Below are 24532 nucleotides of genomic sequence, written 5' to 3'. Positions count from 1 at the left end.
CTACAAATTAGCATATAAATAAGAACAGGCTGAAATGGAAGAGCAGCACACCGGCTGCATGATGGGGGATGAGCAGCCTCTCTTGTCTGAGGAGGCTGAGATCATTCAGTGATCATTTTCTGCCACTCAGTTTGTGGTGATCACGGCATACTTTGCTGTGGTCTGCCGGGGGAGCTTCATCTGAGCTTTAGACACACACAAGCACCAATAAGCTGATGAAGGCCGACTCTGTGATGGGCTGCAAACTGGACTCTTTTGCAGGTGTGGTGGAGACTCTTCAGTCATTTTGACCACCCCCTGCAACACTTACGGGACAAACAGCAGAGCACATTTTCTAACAGACTGAATTATCTCTACTGCCACAAGGACAAATATAGAAACTCTTTCACACCTCATATATCTCTGTTATTTATCTCTCTTTTGTTACATCACTTATATAATAACAATAAGTAAAATAAAATGCTAAAATTAAATTATTTCTTCGTGTTTAAATAATAATAATAATAATAATAATAATAATAATAATAATAATAATGATGATGATGATGATGATGATGATAATGATGATAATAATAATAATACCCTTAGTATCCCTTAGACATAAAGTAGTGTAAAATTGGTTAAACTACAGCGACACCGTGTGGCCAACACGGTCAGCGTCTCCATTAAAGTAACTTTATTCAGTCAACATTTAACACAGTTATTATTATTATTATTATTATTATTATTATTATTATTATTATTATTATTATCTGTCAGTCACGCGCGGTGATGTTACTCGTAGCCCTTTTGTTTCTGTTTTACACCGTTCGTGACGTGGAGTGTGACGACACTCACAGTGGACGGGACACCGGAGGCGCTGCTCGCACCAGCTGCAGGTCAGAGGAGGAAAACATGGCTCGTCAAAGTAACACCTGCGCCGGTAATCTGGCGTTTCTGTTTGCGCTCGCGCTGATTGCAGCGCGTGTCCCGGCGGAGGCGTCCGAGGAGCAGGCGAAGACGGTGGAGTTCAACGTGAAACCGGGAGGAGTCGTGCACACCTTCTCCGAGGGCATCGTAAGTGCCTCCGCCGAGCGGTGTCTTTATTTCTCGCTGTAAAACTCCCGCTTTAAAACGAGCCCTCGTGCAGGGAAACACGGAGCTACCGGTAAATCCTGAATCGTAAAATTAAATTTTACGTGGATTAAATTTGAATTCAAGTAAATTCACCGCGCAGCTCACTGTAACCCACTCCAATGTGATCTATCAGTCAGCTATTAACACATTAATAACTAAATTAATTATTATTGAGCAGCTGAGGTCTGCTTCTCTTATTACAGTAGGGCATAATCGATGTTATAAACAACAAAAGAGGAAAACTACAATCTGCTCGGCAGCTATAGTCGCTGTCTGATGACGACACAGCCTGTGAGGGGCTGACACGTCGCTGTCACAATGGCGCTTTTGATTGGTTGAGAGTTTCTTTTCTTTTAACTTAAAGACTGCTCACTTTAAATTGTAAAAACAACTTTTGTCTGATTGTTAAACTAACGATTGAACTGATTATTTAATGAATTAATGTTTTTCTTTTTTGATTAATCAAAGAAAAGCTGACTTGTCATTGGTCACAGCAGGTAAAGCTCAGGTGTCCCTGATAGCTTCAGCGGTGACAAAGAAAACCATTACGTGTCTCTAATATTCTGACGTGGGAGGTGTTTGCAAAGTCGCAGTTTAAAAAAGTCAGTCATCTTACAAGCTGTTACATTACATTATTATTTTAAATATAAAAAGAGACACGCTGACTCGTCCAGCTGTAGCTTGACTTATTATTTGTTATTTCCTCATTGTCGATGGCAGAGGTGTGACTCTGACTCACTTTCATGCTCTAAACCAGGAATGTCAGACTCTGCGTTGTTGGCCACAAACAGCCCACTTTAATCTCAAGTGGACCAGAGTCCAGAGCAGTGGAATTCCCCTTCTCTGTCAGTGGACCGAAGATTAACTGCACATTTATTCCCACAGATATCTGAATATAAGAAAAAAAAGTGCAAATACAACCTTACTTCTCATTTCTTTCTACGTAATAGACAAATGCTGCTGTAGTAAATGAGAGGAATCTGTCAGCGAGATTTAAGAAATAAAGGTGTAAACTAATTCTGTAATAAAGTGAAAAAACTGGAATTTTTCTTTCATTTCATTTTTTCAATCTGTTACTTAATTACTTTAGTATAGTATGAATGGTCCAGAGGAAGGCCTTCATCAGTAGGAAATGTTGCAGTTAGATGTCCAACATTATTGCCCTCATTCACATTTTCCAAAGCTTCATGCACATCTTATCTCCACATCAGGAAGCCCTGTTAGCTCATTTAGGTCATTTCAGGACCAATTAAATATATTTAAAACTACTTTCAGGTTGGCTCAGTACACATTGGATTTACCAGATTCCTGACCCAACCCCAAACAGTTTGTGATTCCTCCTGGTATCAAACCAAGGACCTTTTTCTACGTTAGGTGAATATGTTAACCACTACGTTACAGAGCCATTCAGTCTATGTGATGCTGGAAAGCTTAATATGAATGAACTATTCAAGCTGAAACTGGTGAAAACTGGTACTAATGTGACAGAAAATAACCACAGGCGTGTCTGTCGTGCTACGCTAAAATCTGAATAGAGAGAAATTGTTTTTTAGCAGTACCCAGGCTAATTCTAAACATCTGTACCAGGTCACGTAGACCAGACTTTAAACGGCGTTCTTTTAAATGATGATCAACAAGCAAAAGAAACATCCAAAACCAAAAGACCAGCGGTAATTTCTTATGGCTCAACTCTTTCCCCCATAAACACCATCTGACACGCTCTAGCATTAAGAAACGTTTTGAGACCTCAGTACAAAATAAAGAAATCATTTCTGGGCTTTTCTAAGGGGAGCTGTTTGGCAGAGACCACCCTCGCTAACCTCCGATGCACAGAGTGCAAGTGTTAGTGTTCAGGGTATTACTGGAAAGGATGTGAGTGTATATGCAACCATATTCTGTCTTTATTTCTATGTAAGGTTAAACTGAAACCTGAGTGAGATCAGTGGAACAAAGAGTTTCTTGTTTTACAGGAAAGTTTTGTAGGTAAATCCAAAACATGGCACTAACACCTGGTTTCATTCTCCTTCTGCAGGGGGAGTATGAATGCTCTTTCACGTACGCCTCCCAAGGAGGAACCAACGAGGTGAGCGCCTCCCTCTCTCTCACTGTGCGTCTCCAGCCTCACATCACTGATTACTGCGGTCTTTATGCTAAAATATTGTCCCTGTTTTCTGTAACGCAGCAATGGCTGATGAGTGTGGGCCTGACTGATGACAACAGACTGTTCTCCTGCTCTGTGTGGAGGTGAGACACAGATTTTAGAGGACGCTGCACTGACTTGCATTGGCTTAATGGAGGCTGCACAACTACTGCTTACCTCACCTTAACCTTAAAGCCTGCCTTCACCCTAAAATGTCCCCATAAGGAAGTCGGCCCCCATGTTGTGATTGTGTAACCAGATTTAGGTCAACACTCACAGGCCAATGAGCAGCCCGCGGAGGTACTCTTCTTCAGTTCGGTGACCCCGATGTTAAGAGCACCGCTAATGTGTGCGTCTGCTGAGTCACCTTATTGATTTTGCTTAATCGTGGCAGTGGCGGTAGAGACTAGAAGGGGAAACAACACAGCAAACGTCTAACCTCTGATTGAAATGAATTTATGCAAACGCGTAACACTGACAGCAAATATTTCCTTTTCATTCCCGCCAGGCCTCAGGGGAAGTCGTACCTGTTTTTCACTCAGTTCAAAGCTGAACTGAAGGGAACCAAAATCGAGTATGCCAACGCGTATGTAAGTACAAAGAAACTGTTAGTTGAGCTGTTAGTGGGCCTGTGTTCATTCATTTGTTTTTGAGTTGTCAAATTATCCCAGTGCTCAACATGGACAAAGCTGAAAAACTTTGTGATTGCTGGATTGAGTTTATTATTTATTACTGTCAGTGGGCTGATCCATTTCCAGAGGAGGACTGTCCTTCAGTGATGCTTTTTAAAACCAGGATCAAACTTGCTGTGGACACTGCCGATAAATATTCATTCCACATGATTCTTTTAAAAGCTGGCTGGAGTTCGCCTGCAGGTGTGTGGTTGGTTCACTGTTTTTCGGGCTGGTCCTTGAAGATGCAAACTATTGAAGGATGTCCACAAGGAGTCTCGCGTCCATCCTCTCATGGCCCAAAGCAGAACAACACATAAATAACCTCTTTCACTAATCTAGCCCAGCCTGCATAGATGGTAACTAATGGTTACAGGCTAACAGCATATTAGAGGGCTATCTCACTGTTGGACATGCCCAAAACGCTTCACCTAGGAGGCGTCCTAATCAAATGTCCGAACCACCTCAGCTGGCTCCTTACGATGTCAGCTTGATTCTGAGCTCCTTGCAAATGACCAAGCTCCTCATCCCCTCTCCGAGCCGGAGCCCAGGCACCATCCGCAGTAATGCAGACGCTGCACCAAATCTCCTGCCAATCATGAATTTGCACCAAGAGTTTCTGCCGTCATGTTCACTGTGTTTCTGTCTAAAGAGCCTGAGGTTTCTCCGACACGTGAATATCTCCAGTCAGGGATTCATTTTCCTGACATCACATGAAAGCGCTGTAAGCTCATTCAGCTTGGATTCATCTGGTGTCTTTTTCAAATTCAAGATGAGTCACGCTTAAAGCCAGCGATTCAGTGCAGGTCTTTCTTCCTTGCACTGAAGTAGGGATGGGCGATATGGCCTAAAATCCATATTGCGATATAATTTGAAGCACGTGGGGTAACAATATATATCGCGATGTATTATTTTCTTCTGTATAACATATTTTCCACACTATAAGGCACACTTAAAATCCTTTAATTTTCTCAAAAATCGAGTGTGCCTTATGTATGAATTCTGGTTGTGCTTACTGACCTCGAACCGATTTTGGCTGCAGAAATCTGTTAAAAATGTTTTGATGGATTGTCAGAGCATTTCGGCTGCCGTAGTGAGGAGCTTCGCGGAGTAATCTGGGTCCAAAACTCCGTCCGTTTTAGGTCCCAAAGTCAAACGAACACTGAGTTAAAAACGGTCTAAATTCTTTCATCTTTAATAAAATTATCAGCGTTGCTGCTTTACCAGGTGTAACAATTAAGTTTTACACCCATGCATCCATGAAAACAGAATTTATTAAATTTAACGGAGTTAGAAGTTAACAGGAAGTTAGCTCGCTAGTTTCCACCTAAACATTTCATACCATGTTCTGACTGAGAGATTTATGAAACTAATTCAAACGTACAGCTCTGCTATCACTTCCAACATAAATGAAGACAGAAAACTAAACAGCAGTGGCGTTTGCAGGGTTACTGAAGTTGGGCTAGCTGGTATATAATGTTGTGCTACGTGATTGCTAGCGACACAGCTATGTTAGCATAACATTAGCACAGTGAAGCTGGAGGATGAACGCCAACTTTTTTTCCACTCGATAAAAGTTAACGTGACGGATTCTGGTGGTCAGGGACAAATGCAATCGCATAGCAGGATGCTATACACGGGCCAAACTTCAGTCAGGAGAACCACTGAGATTATTCATCCACAATACGAGGTTAGTTATTAATATACTGCAACAACATGGGAACAGAGCAGCTGCAGAGAATTCAACATTAATGAATCAATGTTACGAAAGTGGAGGAAGCGCAGTTTTTGGCTTTCCCCATATTTCAAAAGTGCTTCATCTCTTTGCTATGACTGTCGCCCGGCATAATTTGCAGATGATAATGGTTGTAGCCGCTGCGCTGCGACGCTTTCGACCAAAACAGGCGCAGCTTGATGACATCATCAACATGCGCTTTTGCGATAGGACGGTATAGTCAATCTCTATCGTTGGCCAAATTTATATCGTTTATATCGCCCACCCCTACACTGAAGTTTGCCTGTTGGTAGTCCACAGCCTGTGCAGCGTAGTTGCGATACTGTCGGTGCAACACATCATAACCCCTCACAGACTTTCCCCCGTTCTGCGGTTGGTTTGACAGGACAAACAAAAACTTTCTGCTTTGTATTGCCTCGCTGTTCCAGGCGCCCCTTCAGTGCAGAGATTAAAGCTTCATCAGCACAGTTGTCAGGAAAAACAAGGCGAAACTCTGTTGACGAGCATTTCTGCATAGCCTGCAAATAATAAAACATCCACCTTTATACCAGCAACACATTCATCAGCCTCTGGGACCAAATCTGTTTGTGTGCAGCAGCTTCTTATATACTTTTTCTCCAGCACGTAGGGGCTGTAAGATCGTAACAGCTGTCGCCATTTGCACTTTTATCTCATCTCGTGTGACAAATGGAGAAAAAATCTCAGAGCTGTATTTAATTAAACAGTTTGATAATGACGCTTGCGCCTCATTCCTGGATATGTAAATGTCAGAGTGTGTGCCACGTCTCCGCACAAACGAGGATTATTGTAAGTCTGACATTTAATGATTTGTGAACAGGATGAGCTGCCTTCAGACTTTTGTCTCAAAGAGAAAGAAGCAGCAGCTTACCTTTTTAATATTCATTTAGTTCATAATATCTGAAAAGTATTTAAAAAACTTCCATCTCGCAGCCCAAGAGTACGTCTTCAAGTTTCTCGGTGTGATCGAATGGCTGTCCAAAGCATTTCACGGTTAATTTTTCAGTGATTATAAAATACAGCAAAGCTGCCAGTTCCCACATTTGAAAAGCTGGAAGCAGATAATGTTTTGCAGTGTTCTGTGATTTATCACCTATCGAATATGTTTGATTAACTGCTCAACTTTAAATGTTGGCACACGAGCCTTCTGCAAAAAGGGGCGGCACTGGGTCCCTCTACTTAGAAATCAATGAAAAGCGAATGCATAATATGTTGCTTTACTACAACGATGGCGCCCGTTACATAAGGCGTGCCCCCAGACACAAAGTCGATAAAGTTGCAGCTGCGGGATTTTGTAGCTTGAGGACTTGTACCCGACCATAAGCTAGACATGGGGGGTTGGACATTTCATCTTCCCTCCACTTGTATACAACAAACCCATAATGTGCCCTTGACAAACTAACACAAGTCGAGTAAGTCGAAGTAGCACGAAAACTTTATTTCTTCTTGACGTCACACTCTGAGTCGAGTCTGTGCACTTCAATGTCTCGTGGAAGGTTAATGTCCGCGCCCGGTCTGAGCTCAGCCACTTTACGGCGGTCCGCCTGTCTGATGTGGTCGTCTGTGAAGTGGAGCGCACCTCGACACGCCTCCTTCCCACAGCAAGGACAGTCCTGACACTTTCTGTCATTAGTGCGAGCGCATGTTTCCTCCTCCCGCTCAGGCTCCGTGCCCTGCAAGCCAAAGACGAACACACAGAGAAAAAAACACAACTTCCCTAAATGATGAGACCGAAATAACTTTGCACACACAAACAAACACACCTGCCACCCCCGCACAGCATTTCCTTGACCTTGCCGTCACGTCCTCCTACTGTCCCGGCCCGTCTGTTCCAAACAAAACTGTTGTCATCTGTGCCGCCTCTCATCCTGTTTCCCTCTCTGTTTCATTGTTTCTTTTTTGTCTCTCTTCCCCTGCTCTCCTCCTCCTCGTCTTCATCGTGGCTGCTGTTTGCGTTTCCAGTCTCAGTCGGCAGCAGGAGGACAGAGCGACGTGCCTTTGAAGCCAGAAGAATTCACCATCGGAGAATCAACAGGTGAGAAATTTATTGTGTTTCCAAGTGTTCAATCAACTCCCTCTGCTTGTCACATCAATCCCTTGCTCCTTCTCTCCGTCTGCCTCCCTCCCTCTCCATCACGCTGCAAGTACCCTGCTGATTTCCCTCTAAAGCATATGCTCCAGCTGTGAGTGGGTTGTCATTTGTCCCTGTAGCATTATTTCTTGTTATTCTGTTTCCGCGCAAACCGATGCTCCAGACTGTGATTAGCAGGATTTGACGAGTCGAGCTGACCAGCAATTTCCTGTGTCTTTTTCAGCAGATTAAACGCTACAGTTACAGATGCTGGAAAACACCTGCAGTCTGGATTTGTTTTGATAGACTGTTTAACAGTGGAGAGTGTATTAATTACAAACCTACGACCTTTAGCATCTATAGAGCAACTGAAGCTCAGACGTGCAGATAAGGACACACTAACATGTCCACCTACAGAAAGAGTCTTTCTTTTTGCTTATGTTTGTGCCACATGGAGGCAGTGAGTGTTACAGCTTGTGATTTATTATAAGTGCTGTTTTATTTTAGGCTAGGACATGTTTTAAGGTTATGGTTAGGCTCTTAATTTGTAAGGCTTTAATTAAATTGCTTGAAGTCCACTTATTACACATTTTCCTTTACATTTGTTTATAAGCTAACAGCTGCAACATGCATCAACTATTCAGCCCCTGAATCCAAAAATTTATTTTAATGTACGACTCCATCAAATTACAAAATAACTGATCATATTTAAGCTTTTAGAGTAAAGGTGGGCAATTAATTTTCCCAAAGGGCCACATGATACACCGGGACTGTTGTGTAGGGCCGCACCAATAAGCTGTGGCCCCCGGGGAAATGAATTGCCCACCCCTGCTTTATGGGAACTGCTTGCCTGGAATAAAAATATGTTTAAATATCTCCCCAGTGTAATAACAGTTAAATTATCATTTGCATTCATTGTAAGCTAAGCTCGCCACGCTGTTGTTTCTAGCTCTGCGTATAATAAACAGACAATGTGTTTTTTTTCTTTCCACTCTTCGAAAAAGCAAATAAGCATTTTTTTTAGTGCATGTCTGAAAAATGCTGAAATAGAATTTTTCAAATACATAAAAGATAAAGATGCTGTTTGTGTTTAACAGGATCAGCAACGTTGCTGTTGGGCTCACTGCCTGCAGGTAGCAGGAATATCATTTACACCAGCTCACCTGTAGGTGGAGCTCATCAAACCTACAGCTGTGATGTCCTGTTATTCTCCTTGTGCTTTGTTTGCAGCTGAATGATTGTTTTTGCTCTGTCGTCATCTGTGGCAGCATTTCATGCATTTCCTCTCTTTTTTAACCTCAAGTGACCCACAAGGATGGAAAGTTCAGCGCTCAACTCTCCAAACTGACCGTGATTGGACGGACACGAAAAGACGAGCTGTAGCCGGTCAGAAGTGAAGCGCTTCGACCAATCAGAGCATCCCGACGAGCTCCGACTCGAGCGTCTGCTTTTCCCTCAGTGATCGATGAAGGATGGATTTCTTCCTGAGTTACAACTAAAAATTGAAGAAGGATAAACTGGATTCTGCCCTGACAGCACTTTGTGTCGCTACAAAAGTTACCTGATACTTTGTTGCTACAGTGGATCGGAGCTACACGGGGCAAAAGGGATCAGCTGAGTAAAAAACAACAACAAAATGCTTGCTCTGAGATAAAGTGCTTCCATAGTTGTTATTTTTCTTATGCTACAAGATTTACAAAGAATTGTTCTGATACACTGGGGATGTCTGTGACTGTATAGAGGATGTCTGGGGGCTTTGTGGAGTATAGATAACATATTTAGACTAGGGAAGGATTTATCCGTCTTATGTAATCCCGAGAGAAAAGTGAGTATTCCCCAATATCGTCACTGCACATAAACAATTTTCCCCCGTCTGGCTCTGCTCTGAGCCGCTGCTGAGCGAGCTGCCTCATTCTGTCTTCATCTCTCTGTTTATCCGTTCCAGATGATTGTAAGCACCACATTTGATTTGTTTTGTGCTCCCCCCCCCCTGTTTTTGCCAGAAGCCATAATGCAGCAGCTTTTAAACATGTTAAGAGGACACATGCATTCCCGCTTAAACACAGTCTCTGTAAATGTCTTCAAATCTTCGTCATTCTGCAGCAGAAGATGCAAATCGTTCTAAAACAAATTCCCATTAAAAAATGGATCTAATTTGAGTTTATTGCAACAACTTTTCAGTTACATTGTTAACCACAGAATACTAAAATGTAGGGCATGCACAGTTTGGATGATAACGCGCGAGGCAAAAGAGATGCCAGCAGGTATCTCAGAGTCCTTCTTGAACCTTTACTTTCATCTTTCGGTGCCACATGTGTGGATCAGCGAGGATAATGTGCAGGTTTCACAAGGACTTCATTATTTTGCCCCCCACCCCCCTTCGTGACTCTCCCTGTTCTCTTATGTTGCGAGAACCTTTATCCCCCCGTCATTGATGCAGCCCTCTCAGATCCACGCCAGTCTGCAGAGGACGATTGATTTCAGATTTGAGGATTTTGCTGATTTGATTGTGTGGTTGTGTTACCTGTTATCTCTCTGCCTTGTTTGGCCCGGGATCGGTTTCCCTCGTCCGTCCCGAGGTGATCCTAAGGAACTGAGGAAATGCTTAGCAGGAGCGTTTCCCCTTTTCCTCGTTGTCACCGCTGATGTCGATGCGTCGTCTGGAAATAATCACCTCCAGATCCTGGCGTGACAGATTTACAAACAAACCCAATGTTACTTATTTTGTACATCTTTTCTTTTTCTACTTGTTGATTCTTCTGATTCATGATGAAATGTGATGGGCGTCTCAATAAAGACATTATCTGGAGATAACTCGATGTTTGTGTCTTGTTAATGTCAGTCATGATATCACTGGAGCTCCCACAGCTTGTTAGAGGGTAAACATAAAAAGAGGAAAGATTTGAGCGCCAGCATTGAGACAATAAATATTCGGAGCACTGTCAAAGCTGGGCAACAGTAAACATGGTGGAAAGCATTTTTATACCCCATCATATCCAGAGCAACAGTAATTTTAGTAGCAGCACTAATGCATTCCTAATTTAGACTCAGTTTATAAGCAGCATAAATACAGTGTACAGGACATCTGAGGCCCCGAGCAAAACTTGCAATTAAAATAAGCATTATAAGGAATTCTGCTTTAAAATGTATTCTGCTGGTGCAGTAAATTAACATATATTGTCCTCAGATAAATGTTGCCATGAGATAAAGAGCTTCTATTGTTTCTTCTTTATTTCTGGGGAGAAAAGCTTTGGAGCGAGGCTCTTCTAAATCCACAGGCACATATGGGAATCTATAGAGCTCTGATCTTTATGGGTTTATAGAGATAGAAAGTCGGTGGGGATTTATTCATTTTATGTTAAGCCAAAGAGAAAAATCTGTAATCTAGATTGTCGGCATATCGGCGCAAGTTTGTTTGAAGCGTAGCGTCAGAACTGTAACCAGCACATTTAGCGCTGCTTTTACAGGCGTGACTATGAAACGTCTGAAAATCTCAAGTGTGGCAGAGCTAAGATCACAACAAGCTGTGCGATGAAACTCCCACAGAGGCTCTTATTTGTAATTAAAGCATCTTATAGCAAAGCGGGGACATTTTCAGACTCTCGTTTCTAGTTTTGTGGCCTTGCAGGGGGAAAAAATGAGACACTTTGTTCTCGAGTCGGTTGTTCCATCGAGTAATAGGTCTCTGTAGCACAGTAGCTCTTTGATTATCATCATTTCACTCCGTCTATGGGACTCGGAGCTGCCTCGATGCTGTCATGCAAACCCTGAACACATATCGCTGCTGTTTACCATCTGGCAGCGGTAGAGATGTTTACTTTCAACTTCTCCCTTTACAGTACAACCATCACAAAGAATTAATACACTCTCCTGCAAAGAATTGGCCCAGATTATGATGACGTCAATTAAAGAGCTTTGATCAGAACCCCCCACCCTGCCACCCCGCTGCTGTCCAGACTGAAACACCTCTAACTGTTCAAATGTGGTGCAGACTCACTGTAATGGTTCACAAAGCCACTGCAAGAGCCTCGCCTGTTTGTGCGGGCTGACAGGAGAGAAACATGGAGGAAAATTAAATTCATGTGATTTAATTACTAATTGACAGAAAGTTGTGGGTTGAGGGGAACAACTTTCTTGGCTTCAGGAGGATGTTTGCCATCTTCTTGTGACCCCTTAAAACAAAGCTTGTACACTTGTTGCCGTAACCTCCTAGGACCTGGCGTCCACATATGTGGACATCACATTTTGGGTTGTCTAGACCAGCGGTCTCCAACCTTTTTTGCGCCACGGACCGGTTTATGCCCGACAATATTTTCACGGACCGGCCTTTAAGGTGTCGCGGATAAATACAACAAAATAAAACTAGTACCAGTACCGAAAAAAAGAAGATTTATTCATAACACACGTGAAAAGACCCAGGAAAACCGAGTAAACGATAAAAACGATAACAAAATAACACTGAAAACCGATGAAAACCCTGAAAACTATACATTTCACACCTGAACCTCAACTCTCGCGGCCCGGTACCAAACGACTCACGGACCGATACCGGTCCGAGGCCCGGGGGTTGGGGACCGCTGGTCTAGACCAAAATAATACATTTTGCTCCACAAGGGCCTGATATCCAGTTACGAGGACGTTATACTGCCACTGTTCTACTGAAATTTAAAACGAATGTCCTCCTATGTGGATCTCATTTCTCTCAGAAACAAAAATCTGGAAATTCTTTGTTTTTACATTCATCAGGTCCCAACGTGCCCAAATATGAAAGAGAAATTAAAAATGCTGCCATGAAAGAGTTCGGGACTTAGGAGGTTATTCCTATACATTATTATACATTATACATTATTATAAGCAAATCAGTGTGGTCCTGCAGCCGCCTTTAGCATCAATAACTTGAATTGTTTTCTGTACGACTTTATCAGTCTTCCACATCGTTGTGCAGGAATCTTGGCCCGCTGGTCTTTACAGCGTTGCAAGAACTGAGGTTTGCAAGAACAAGGTCCCGGTGAGGTCTGGAGAACACTCGGTCACTGCAGCACCTTTGCAGCTATCCTGTTGTAGAGTTACTGCTGTGCTTTTTCTGTTGCATGAACATATTTCAGCCAAGCCGCTGCTGTTTGTGTTCGACTCAATAACTGTAAAGTGTCCAGTTTCTGTGGCTGCAAAACGAACCCAAACCATCACGCCTCCACCACTGTGCTCGACAGCTGGCGTGCTGCGTTTGGTTTCCTGCAAACGTGGAGCTGTGCATTATTGTCGAGCATTTCCTTTTTGGTCTTGTATGTTCAAAGACACTGGCACCACGTAAGGTCTACTGTTGAGTAAAACTTGCTGGTGGAGATGAGATCACTCGCCTGTCTGTGTGTGCAGATGTTTCCCCGGGGGTCCAGTAGAGGCCATGGGTCGAATGAGTGTGGGGAATTCCTGCACGTGGGGTTTGGAGTGTTTTCATAATGGCGCTAATTAAGATTAAAATATATAATATTTAATTAGAAATAGAATATTAGAAAGTGTGATTTGTGTTGCAGTTGGAAGGCTTGACTTGCCTTTAATTGTCCATGGAGTTATTTTGCTTCCACCGTACTCTGCCTCAGCCTTCATCACCACTCATAGTCCAGTGGCAAAGGCCAACCTTGTGGTCTGAGGTTTGTGCAACTTTGCTTTCTAAATGTATTGTCATGAACTTTAAGGTGCTAATGGAGGCCCGTAGGGATTGGCATGTAGTCTTTGGGGTTGTTTCAATTTCCCTGACCACTGCACAGTATGCAACTGGGGTGGATTTGCTGGGATGTTCACTTCTGGTACGACTGGCAGCTGTCTTGAATGTTTCCCACTTGTGAATAATCTTTCTCACGGCAGAATGATGGACCAGATTGTTTGAAAATGGACTTATGACCTTTTTCAGATTGATTGGCAGCAAGAATTGCTTTTCTTAGATCACTGCTGGTGTATTTCCTGAACACACCTGAATGCTTCAGACCTGCAAACTGCTAAAACTTCTGCTTATGATCAGTTGATCAAATGCATTTAATTAGCAGCGCCTGGCTGCATCGTAGCTTCTCAGTTCCTATGGAAGCAGTAAGGATGTATGTAGTTTTTCCACAGGACTCCACTGTTTTGTTTTTGCACAGCTATAGTGTGGCATTTTTAGTGTGGACTGCTCATTATTAGGAAAACCATTCAGTTTACCTGCAACACTAACAAGATCTCCACTGACCTCAGCTGCACAAAAGGTTTTAGTCCTTAAAGTTAACAGGTTAGCAGATTACACTGAGGATGTGATTCTTTCTGAGCATCATGTTGGCGCTCCAGCTTTAAGCATGTAAGCATTGCACTTGTAGCATGATGGTAGACACCTCTGAGGGATAGATCTGCACAAAAATGACTAATTATTAATAAAACTATCTCAAAATCTGCCTAAAAATGCTTGAATGAGTCACAGAGTATCACTGTGTGATATTCATTATGAACATAATCCCACATATACCCAGTGTTGGGAAGGTTACTTTTAAAATGTATTCCATTACAGATTACATGCCCCAAAATGTATTCTGTAACGTATTCCGTTACGTTACTCAATGAGAGTAACGTATTCTGAATACTTTGGATTACTTAATATATTATCATGCTGTTTACAACTACATGAATGCACTATTGCTGTGATTTATTACTGTTACTGAAGGTCCGCGGCTCCGAACCGTAGTAAAGGGACCTCTGGCTAATACGGTGGGTTCTGTGTCGGCTCGTAGCTGAAAACTAGCTTTACTTTGTTGTCTGGGTCAACTTTGCTAGCAGAGACAGAGAGAGGCGTTGAAAGGCTGCTCCAACAGAACTTATTGTTTCGGAGGAAAACACGAACACGGTGTACAGTCGAGTCTTAATAGCTTACTTACAGCTGGGCTCGTCAGGCTCTCTTCTTGGCTGCAGTGGTTATTATTATATTTACATGCTTCCAGCTTTTCCTTTGTCTCCCTCCCTCGCTCACAGACACATAACGGGTATGGCAGTCCATTCTCCCTGCAGCACGGACTACACTGCCCATGATACTACATTCTTTAGAGCTATACCTGTAGCATTCTGCTTATTAGCTTAGCACAACAACAACAAAAGGCGCTCTCTCACCCAGGAAACACGCAGAGAGAGAGCGTCACCCTGTAACCATGGCAACCGTAAAAGTCCTGACCCGCCACAATATGAAACAGGGAAGTACCGCCGTGTAATCCATTTATTTCAACAAAGTAACTGTATAATAAATACCACCTTTTTAAACGGTAACTGTAACGGAATACAGTTACTCATATTTTGTATTTTAAATACGTAACGGCGGTACATGTATTCCGTTACTCCCCAACACTGCATATACCATGCTGGAGATGGAAGCGCTCTCTGGAGCACCAACGGTTATTCATTGCTAGCTGTTTGTGAGGCTGAGGAACCGCGTCCAGCCCCAAGCACGGGGCGATTCGCGTTAACTCGCTATCGGAGATTTGCCACGTTAATCCGGTTATGACGTTAACGTCATTTTAACAAGATTAACGCTGACAGCACTAATATATATATATATATATATATAAAATGCACTCCTGTTGTCCTAAGGAACCTTTAAAAATCTACAGTGTTTACCTATTTGGGGTAAATAGCTGAGTCTTTGTACAAAGACTGAAACTAGACGTCTGTTGATGATGTGTACCTCTGACTGGCACAGGCAGTAACCATTAGGTCACTCTGTTAAGAAACAGGCTCTTTTTGTCGGGCCTTTTGGTCATGAGAGAGAATATAAAATAACCTCAGCTTTATTCTTTGAGAAAAATAAAGAGCCAGCTGAAATAACCCAAAGCAACATTTCAGAGAGGACAACATAAGCTGACCTAAATGAATGAGCCATCGATTTGCTGTGTTTATGTAGTTAATCCGGCTGGCGTTCCCGTGTCTGCTTTTCTCTCTTTGCTCTCTCGCACCTGCCCCCTATTTCTCTCTCTCTGCATCTCCTGACATTTGGAGGGGAACAGATGGAGATTGTGGCTGGGTCGGTCAAGCCAGAGGCAGCAAAGGAGATGGGATTTTTGTATCACCGGGGGCCCGGTGAAGGGTACAACGAATGGCCAGCTGCCCCCTGTCTCCCCTGACGCGCACCCCAGTGCTAGGCTGGTGACCCAGTCGGAGTGGGGACACTGGGCTCGGGCACTTTCTTACAAAGTTTTTCATATTATGACACGTTTTCTTGTCTCTAGCTCTGTCACAGATCTCTGACCTCACTTCCCCCGCATGTGCTCTTTAACACTGCGAGCCAAGGTAGCCTGAGCTGCAGTGAGACAGCAATTATCCACCTCAGACGATGCTGATACATGCGAGTGGACCTCTTTGGCTGCATGGGCTGAAGTGCACTAAGGTAATCACTTCTTGCTTTGCCTTGTCATTTTGCAATAATTGCGATTTCTCTCTAATTAGGCCTTTTCAGTCCCTTGCCCTTTAACTGTGCAGTCGGTGGGAGTCTGAGATCTAGTGCAAAGTGAACATCTGTATAGAGGCTCTTGTTACCAGAGCAGTTAACCAGACAGATGTTACGATGCCCTGTGTATGTTCAGTGTGTGAACCCGAGAGGTTTGTATAGAAGGAGAGAGTAAGAGGACATTAGCAGAAGCAAGCTGTTCCTCCTGACATACTCACCCAAAGTTGCGTCTGCGCCTTGTCACCTTGGAAACTTGGTCTCAGCTCAGCAAGCCTTAAATCCCTCTCCACTCTTGCAGACTTGTGGCTGGTGCTGTGAACATGGCTCCATTCGATCAGCCGCCCTCTCCTGCTGCATCGTCTCACACTGTGGTCGAGAGCAGCCTTCTTTTCTCAGGGTACGGAGGAGCTTTGCGGGGCTCCTTCACTTTCTTTGTGTTTTCAGAGAGTCTGTGATGTGGGTAAGGTGGAGGCTTGCGACCTCTGTGGCCTTGTGCTGCGGCGCATACGTGTGACGGTCCCGCTGAGGACGCTCGCCTCTCCGTGTTAGCGGGGAACCCGGTTTCAGTCTCTGAGTCGGTGGGTGGGCAGCTGGCAGACGGCAGCAGGTTGGACGATGGAGAGAGGGGCCCAGCAGATGGGAGGTCGCTTTGTGTGGTCTGATAAGACCCCACTTTGGTCTGGATGATGACAGACGGGCTAAGAGCAGGGGGTGGGTTAGCCTTTGAAGACAGGGGAGAGGGAGGTGAGATGGGGCTGATCCTGATGGAGGAGGTAGCCCCAGGGGAGTGAGGCTGAGAACCAGAGCTACTGGGCAGATGGAAGTTTACCGTTAGAGGGGAAAGACCAGGAGTTGGAGGCCGAGCAGGGAAGCTTCTTTGGGGGGAGTGAGTCGTGAGGTTACTGGGGTATGGCAGCTTCCCACCGTGTTTGGGTGAGGCCCCAACGCTACCGGTGAGGTGAAGAGTCCGACTCCTCTCCGATAAAAGTCCAGAGGTTAGCGGGCGCAGCTGCACATTGGGTGGAGACTGGCTCCTGCTGTGATGCTCTCCCCTCAGCGTGCCAGATAAATACACAGTTTCTGGCTGGTTTGCAGGCTCTGACTGCCTCTGATGTGTGAAGCCCACAGTTGTTTCACTGGAGCTCGAGCCTGAACTGTAGCTGCTGTCGCTGGGAGGTTTGGTGCTTTCTCTTCCAGTTCCCTCCTCCTCCTCCTCCTCCTCCTCATTCAGATCAATGGTGGATGTTAGATGGTCAATCTGCTGCACCACCTAGAAAATACACGATTGACAGATAAAGATAGAGTCAGTAAGGGAAGTTTCCTCGCTCTTCCAGTTTCTGTGATTGAAAAATGTCTTCTATAGTTTTTGTTTGCTTTGTGTTTTGGTGCCACTGCTCCAAGAAAGAGGACGCAGGACCTGACCTGGTGTTAGAGAAACACATTTTAGCAGACTGATCAAATGTTGCACATACAGAGTAAAGTAACACTGAGCTTTTTGGGAGTTGCCCACTCTGCTTGGCTGCCAGTCCAGCTGTGTGTGCTGAATGAAAAGAGAGGCGATAGATTGAGAACAGAGCTCTCCATTGTTTCCTTACACAGATCGGTTCACCTCTGGCAGTGAGTAACAGCCTGTGAAAACAGATGATGTCATGATGATGTCATCAGAGTAATCTTAGACTAAACTCAGAGAGTTTTTGAGCTTTGTCAGAAAGCCTCTGTTACTGGGCAGAGAGGGTTTAATCAAAGACGCCACGAGCTGCATTTTCACTTTAACGCCATCAGTGTAGCACCAGCCTCTGTTTAACCTGTCTCTTGTGAGTCACTCTTTTTATAAAAGTGCTGCAATACATAATTTATTACAGAGATAATAACACGCTAGAAAAATAACACTTCCATCTGCAAATTGCTGCTTTTTCTTTCTCCATAAATTCTGCATAATTGACCACCAAGAGTCAAACTCCTAAAGCAAATCTCTCGAAAGCAGCACAAATTTGAGTGCAGCTGGAAACAGTTAATATTTGGCATTATGTGTGATAGATATTTTAACAAATCACACTTAACAACTATTGGCTTAAATTTGATCGTTTCCTCAGTTAGCTGACAGGAGGACAGCAGCGCTGAAGCGGAGGGAAGAAGGGGAACGATTCATAAATCCACAAAGATCTGCAGCTGAATTTCAGCTGGGAAACTGTGTTTAAATGCTTATCAGCTTGATCCCCTAATCCACCAGGATGTGCAGTGAAACGCTAACTCCGCCGTTTCTGCTTCCTCAGGAATTAAGAGGTAAATAGCAGCCAGCGCGTCTCATATATACGTCATTATTTTATCATCGGCAAGTTTGAGCACCTCTATATGTGTCGAACACAATGCTCCAATCTTTGCGGAAGCAGACGCCCCAGAAAATCCACCCTAAGGTCAGACTGTGCAATGCTTCTCAGCGCCTACAGGCCTCAGCTAGCATGTTACCACGAAACTCCTGGAACAAATTTCTTTGGGCACCAAAGTGGAGATGTTTGACCATAGAGCACCAACCCCTCTCATACATCTGTCAGCACGGTGGTGGCAGGGTGAGGATTTTGGTTTTGCAGATCCGGGCACCTTGCAGTCACTGAGTCCACTGCGAACTCCTCCGTACACCAAAGTATTCTTGAGTAAATGCGAGGCCATCTGTCCGACAGCTACAGCTCGGCTGAAATTGAATCACGCGAGGGGCCAGTGATCCCAAGCGCAGCGTCAAATCTGCCACAGACCTCAGATCTCATCCAAAATTGAGACACTGGCAGGAGCTTAACAGAGCTGCACAAAGATGAATCCCTGCAAAGCTCAAATAAATGTTTCATAACACACAGAACGAAGTTAAAGCAGTGCAGCTCAGTCTGGTAAAACAAATCAGATTTGTCCTGCCAGTTTAGTGAAAATCAGACACATGCATGTATCCAAGCGCGTGCAGAGCATCCACACACACAACAAGACTAGAAGAAACAGCCACACACAGCCATGCGTAGATGGACGAGATTGGAGGAAATTACTCTGGGGAAAATGCTTGACCCATCACGCCACCTGCTCAGCGTGCACAGATAAATCCTCGGTCCGTGCTGGATTGTTTTGTTCGCTGTGTTCAATATCCTCGCTGATGTCAGTGGATGACCTGATTTGTCTCTTTTTTTAATGCTGGAGCTGTTTGAGCGAGGCGTTTCATATTGCTTTGAAGTACAGCGTGTATGTGCACATCCAGTGACTCTGGGCAGGTGCTGCTCGTTAATGTCAGAAATCAGATGAGATAAAAGTGCAGAGGACCCTGGTTTTCATGTGCTTCCCCCCAAGGGAGAAGCAGTGTGGGGGGGTTGACCCTGCAGGTCCTCCTGATGAGGACCGAGAGACGTTTGTTGTGGAGCGCTGCTATTTAAGTTGCGTTTAGCTCCTTAAGTTCAGTTCTGTTGTTGTTTCTCTTGAAGTTCTGAGTCATAGTTCAGTTTTTTGATGTGTCGCCTCAGCAGAGGATCGCTGTCATATTCAAGTGCAAGCCCACTTTTGAGATGTCTTTTCCTCCTCCAGCGTGTGAGACAGATCTTTAGTGTAATATTTGTTTAGCTCAGACAAAGGCCTCCACTCATTTCTTTTCGTAGCCGTGATGAATATTAAACAAAGCTGAGGTTTGCTGCTCATGCAGCGCAATAAAAAACACGGCTTTGGAATAAATATGCAACCAGTCTTCTCTGGTACCTTATCTCCCTTCATCTGTTGTCTCTGTTGTGAAAATGTGGGACTTTTCTATTTCAGTGTCTGCTTACTCACCCCCCTCTTTCCCTTCTTTGTGTGCGGTCGTTGGGGTTTTATTAATAAAGCTCACAGCCAGGATGATGAGGTTACTACCTCGGGTTTAGCTGTGACCCCACAGACGCAGATCAAATGGCAAGAGGCAAGATTTATGTGTCACTTTTACTGTGCGAGGCAGAGAAACTCAGACGTAAATGGATTATAAAAAGCGTCGGACGCAATCCAGCTGTGCCTGGAGCAGCATCTGTCCGTAAGAAGAGCGAGTGGAGGGAGAGATCCTTCATCTCAACAACCTCCGAACGCATCAGGCAAATGGGGCATGACTAGTGTCTCATTCACCTTTATGAAAATGTGCACTCGACTCGAGCTGAAGCGTGCAGACAGACGAAAGAGGAAATTTGGGAGATTTTGGTGCTGCATTCATGCTGCTGACTGTTTAATGCATGGCAAATTCTTGCTGAGGACGTGCATTTGGAGGCTTGTTATTCGTCAGTGCACAGGCCCTCGAGCATGAACACTTTCAGAAAATGAATGTGAAAGGACGCGGTAACTTTTCTGTCCTGTTTTGTTTGTATTTCTCACTTCTCAGCCGCTCGAATGAAATGTGATGATTGAGAGGCTGACGTGGCTGAATCACTGAAAAAGCTTTCATCTCATTTTTTTAGTCATAGTGGAGAAAAACATGTCACGTTACCTCTTTCATTTCCTGGTGAACATCCCTCAGGGCTCTGAGAACCTGCTCCAGGTTGACCACCACCCGTTTAATTTGGTTTCGCACCACCTTCCTCCTGCAGCTGGCCTCTTTCCTCTGCGACTCCCCTTCGCTCTTTGGTCTGTTCGTCTGGTTCTGAGCCAGCAAAGCGGTGCGCTCCGAGCTCGGTCTGGCTTTCTCGGGGCCTTGTAGAGTTGTCGTACAGCTCGGCCCCCTGTGAGGAACCTCGGTGGAGAAGATAACTCCGTTTAGATCCTCCACAGGTGGCTCCCGCAGCGCCGTCAGGTCTCTTTGGCTCTGGGAGCTCCTGCTGTGTTTACTGGTGCAGCTGAAGTTGGAGCTGAAGCCACGCTGCCTCTCTATTAGTCCCTGAGTGTCATAGTTCAGCCGGCTGGATGAACGGTGGTCTCTCTGACGGTGGCTGGCGTAGTCCCACACCTTCCCCTCTTTGCCCTCCATACACATAACAACAGGCACGTTAAAGTTTGGCTCCTCAGAGAGCAGCGCAGCAACAGGAGCAGCAGGAGGGCCGAGCAGTGGCCCGTGTTTCTTGACTGAGTTGCTGCTGCTGTCACTCTGATGGGGGCTCAGGTGGCTGCTGTGCTTCCTAACAAAGGTGTGGTTGCCCTGAGCAGCGGAGGAGCTGTTGGCCGGTCCCCGCGGCCCCTCCCCTGGGCTGATCTGTGCGTTGCGGTCTGTGCCAAGCTCTTTAGTCCGGTTCCACCTGGCAGGACTGTCCTCCCTCTGCTTCCCCAGGCTCCCTGGCAGGATGTGGTGCCCCCTCAGCGCAACTGGCAGCATCCTCGCCTTCCCCACCCCATTGCACCGAAGTTCAGCCTTTTTTCCGCGGTCCTTCCCCTGGATGGAGAAAAAGCCGATCCCTTTGGCTCTCTCCAGCGGGGTCAGGTTGTTTCGGGTGTCCGAGTTGGATTTGTACGGTCCGTTGAGCCCCAGGTCACCGCTCTGGTGAGGCTTCAAGCTATTGCGCAGCCACGGGATGAAGTGAGGGGTGTGGGACTTGAAGCCTTTCTGCTCCCCAGGCGCCGGCGCCCTGCTGTCAGAGAACATGGTGATGGATGACGTCCGGCAGCCTGGCAGAATGAAGACGAAGTAAAAGGGGAACGGGAGGACTCCTGAGACGCCGCGAGCTTCCTCCTCTTCTTCCACGAATCTCCTCCTACCTTTGCCATTAACGGGCTTTATCCGCTCTGATGTTCAGTCTCGTCCCCCCCTTCCCTCTCCCCTCTCTTACTCTGTCTCCAAAACTTTTATCTGCTTTTTCCCTCCTCAGCTCGAGTCCCACTCACCCCACTCCCCTTTTTCCTGGCGAAGCCTGCTTCTGATCGTATCGCCCCTCTTCTTTTCCCTCAGTTTCAGCTCCCCCTCCCACTCTTCTCTCCGCTGTAGTGCTCTTGAGCCCCTCGCCCCCTCGCTGGGCCAGCCGTGGAGATGCCGAGGGCCCCTCTCTCCCTCTGTCGTCTCTCTCCGCCTGCCTGCATCTCACTGGCTCGGTGGCAGTGGAGGCTTCCTGTCTCTACATCTCTCTCTCTCCCTTCCTGTCTCTCTCCCCCCCGCACTGCGCTGCACTGCCTCCTCTCCTCGCTCTTTCTTCCTCCCACTCCCTCTCACTGCTCTAACTCCCTTTCTCTGTTTCCCTCTTCTCTCCTCATCTGTGTCTCCTCTCCCTGCTGCTCTCATCTGAGAACCTCCGATCGTCCTCGCCTTTACAACTCTCGCCTCTTTCCCTCCTCTTTCTCCCCTCGCCCCACCTCCAATTTGCCAGGGAGAGCAGCCGAAGTTCAATCAAGACGCCAGCATTATTAATCCCCCTTTAGTGAATGTGTGCCCACGTGATTCCCCCTGCCTCCGTTCTCATCTGATTACTCCTTCCTCGGCTCAGCCCTTCACAATTAAATGCTGCTTAGGACACCAGAGGGGGTTTAAAGGAAAAGAGGAGGATAACAGCAGAAAGGGATGAAGCAGGAATAGTAGGAGGCGGGGAGGGTAGGGGGGGCACATAATTGCGACCTTCAAGATCTGAGATCAGCAGCGGTTTGACAGAAACTATAAGCTGCCTGGCTACAAACAACCGCCTGCCTGTGGCTCGGCTCTCCCCAGCTTATTGTAACTGTCAGCAAATAGTGTCACGTTACATCCCAGTTGTTTTCTTGTTTTTATTTTCCACCACACATCCAACTTCCATTTGTTCCAATTACGCAGAGACAGCTGCTATTTTCGGGTTTCTCATTTACATTCCGATTCTTGGCTGTCTGGATTAGATTTCTTGTGTCTGACAAGCTCAGAAAAATGCCTCCTAGGTGCCTTTTCACTCAGCTGTGGCTGCATAGATGCGTCCCTCCCTCACCGGCAGCAGCCAAAATGAAAAGATGGCAGCAGAGCCGCACAAAAGCCCTGACAAGTCTGCTGTCACTCAACAGCAAAACACTCAAAGCATCTGTCATTCTGTTAGTCAGCATTGCAATATACTCCTCCGGTAGTGCCCTGCTGAAACAGGACTTCATTCGCTGACACATTTTACTACACAGGTACATGATGGGAGTGAAAATAGAGTCACGGGCTCGGCTGAGAAGATTCCTGCCTGCATGTCGACAGACGGCTGTCAGCCTCTAATGGCCATTAGCCGGGATAAAAAAACCAAAACAAAGCGTGCGAGCGATAGAGCCGCCGTTATTGACCCTTTAGAGCTTCTTACTGCTCACGACATCCTGCTGCACGCAACCAAGTCCTGCTCCGCTTAACAGCTGGAGATTGCATTTTTATTGCACTGGATTTCACAAATGGTTAATCAGTCAGCTGTATTTGCGAACAAAAAGTAATTTAAAGTGCTGTAAAGATTGATTAGAAGCACAGAGACAGTTTATTAGGTACGTTGGACCCTTCGGAGGTGCCTTAACTCTTCAAAGCTGAGGTTGCTGCAGAGTTGTAGGCTCTGCATTCACCACATCCCAAAGGTGCTATATTGCTCTATTGGGTGTCACACAAAAGGCCCGGGGGCCTGAATCGTCCCAGAAAAGACTCCAGTCTGGCCCACTGGGTAGCATTGGAAAATATGAGGGGGAGCGTACATTTGTGGACCTTTAACTGTATTTTTATGTGTTTTACAGCTTTTCCCACAGCCATTCATACTACACCAAAGCTGTTAATTTAAAACTGTTTTATTAATACAGTCATGAAAGGGCAAATGAAAGAACTTTTTCTGTAATTATACACATTTCTCATGTAGAAAAACTGAGAAATGTGCTGTTGAAATTGCACTTCTTTATCTTATATTAACGTGTCGTTGACCATCTTTACACTGACAGAAAGTGGAGTTTCACTCGCCCACTGGAGATTAGAGTGGGCTTTATGTGTCCCTCGATGAGTGAAATGACTTTGACATCCCTGCTCTGTTCGACTGAGATCTGGTAGCTGTGGAGGACATTCGAGCGCCATGAAATTCGCCCATCAGAAGACGGGTACGCTGCGATCATGAAGGCTTGGACAACAATAATACTCTACTCTGATACCAAGTGGTCCAAAGTGTGCCAAGAAAGTATCCCCAACACTATCACACCACCTCTGGCAGCCTGAACCGCTGATACAAGGCAGGATGGATCCCTGCTTTCATGTTGTTTACACCACATTTTTCCATCCAAATCCAAGGATTGCAGCGGAAACTGAGCCTCGTCTTGTTCTGTCGTGTGCGAATGTAGCCTCAGCTTCCTGCTGCATTCAGAGCTGCTTCTCTGCATAACTTGGCTGTAACAAGTGTTTTTTTTAGCCATCCTATCAGCTCGAATCAGTCCGGCCCGTCTCTTTTGACCTCTGACATCAACGAGG

At 45.3% G+C, this 24532-nt stretch overlaps 2 protein-coding genes across 2 annotated transcripts; one reads left to right on the top strand and one right to left on the bottom strand.

The window, feature by feature from the left end:
* Nucleotides 1-771: 771 nt before the first annotated feature.
* mydgf (myeloid-derived growth factor) lies at nucleotides 772-10565 on the top strand. Its single transcript, XM_006803277.3, has 6 exons — nucleotides 772-1056; nucleotides 3149-3199; nucleotides 3299-3360; nucleotides 3765-3846; nucleotides 7643-7715; nucleotides 9055-10565. Exons 1-6 carry the CDS (start codon nucleotides 772-774, stop codon nucleotides 9132-9134), a joined length of 633 nt encoding a protein of 210 aa, XP_006803340.2. The 3' UTR covers nucleotides 9135-10565.
* Nucleotides 7115-22401, bottom strand: LOC102799823 (uncharacterized). Its single transcript, XM_035913165.2, has 4 exons — nucleotides 20675-22401; nucleotides 16422-17473; nucleotides 10276-10434; nucleotides 7115-7353 (listed from the first exon to the last, which is right to left on the bottom strand). Exons 1-2 carry the CDS (start codon nucleotides 21758-21760, stop codon nucleotides 16565-16567), a joined length of 1995 nt encoding a protein of 664 aa, XP_035769058.2. The 5' UTR covers nucleotides 21761-22401; the 3' UTR covers nucleotides 7115-7353; nucleotides 10276-10434; nucleotides 16422-16564.
* Nucleotides 22402-24532: the final 2131 nt, after the last annotated feature.

The sequence above is a fragment of the Neolamprologus brichardi genome, chromosome 23, assembly GCF_056152115.1.
Source record: "Neolamprologus brichardi isolate AB-2024 chromosome 23, ASM5615211v1, whole genome shotgun sequence".
Taxonomy (NCBI): domain Eukaryota; kingdom Metazoa; phylum Chordata; class Actinopteri; order Cichliformes; family Cichlidae; genus Neolamprologus; species Neolamprologus brichardi.
Note: the sequence above shows the minus strand (reverse complement) of the source record. Positions and strands in the feature narration are given on the sequence as shown.

Bases quoted from the DNA above. Each gene is read 5' to 3' on its own strand.
- mydgf (XM_006803277.3), top strand. From the start codon at position 772: ATGTTACTCGTAGCCCTTTTGTTTCTGTTTTACACCGTTCGTGACGTG. The intron at 3,361-3,764 runs GTGAGACACAGA...CATTCCCGCCAG, and splicing joins TTCTCCTGCTCTGTGTGGAG to GCCTCAGGGGAAGTCGTACC. The intron at 7,716-9,054 runs GTGAGAAATTTA...TTTAACCTCAAG, and splicing joins CACCATCGGAGAATCAACAG to TGACCCACAAGGATGGAAAG.
- LOC102799823 (XM_035913165.2), bottom strand. From the start codon at position 21,760: ATGTTCTCTGACAGCAGGGCGCCGGCGCCTGGGGAGCAGAAAGGCTTC. The intron at 17,474-20,674 runs GTAACGTGACAT...TGTATTTTCTAG, and splicing joins TTCACCAGGAAATGAAAGAG to GTGGTGCAGCAGATTGACCA.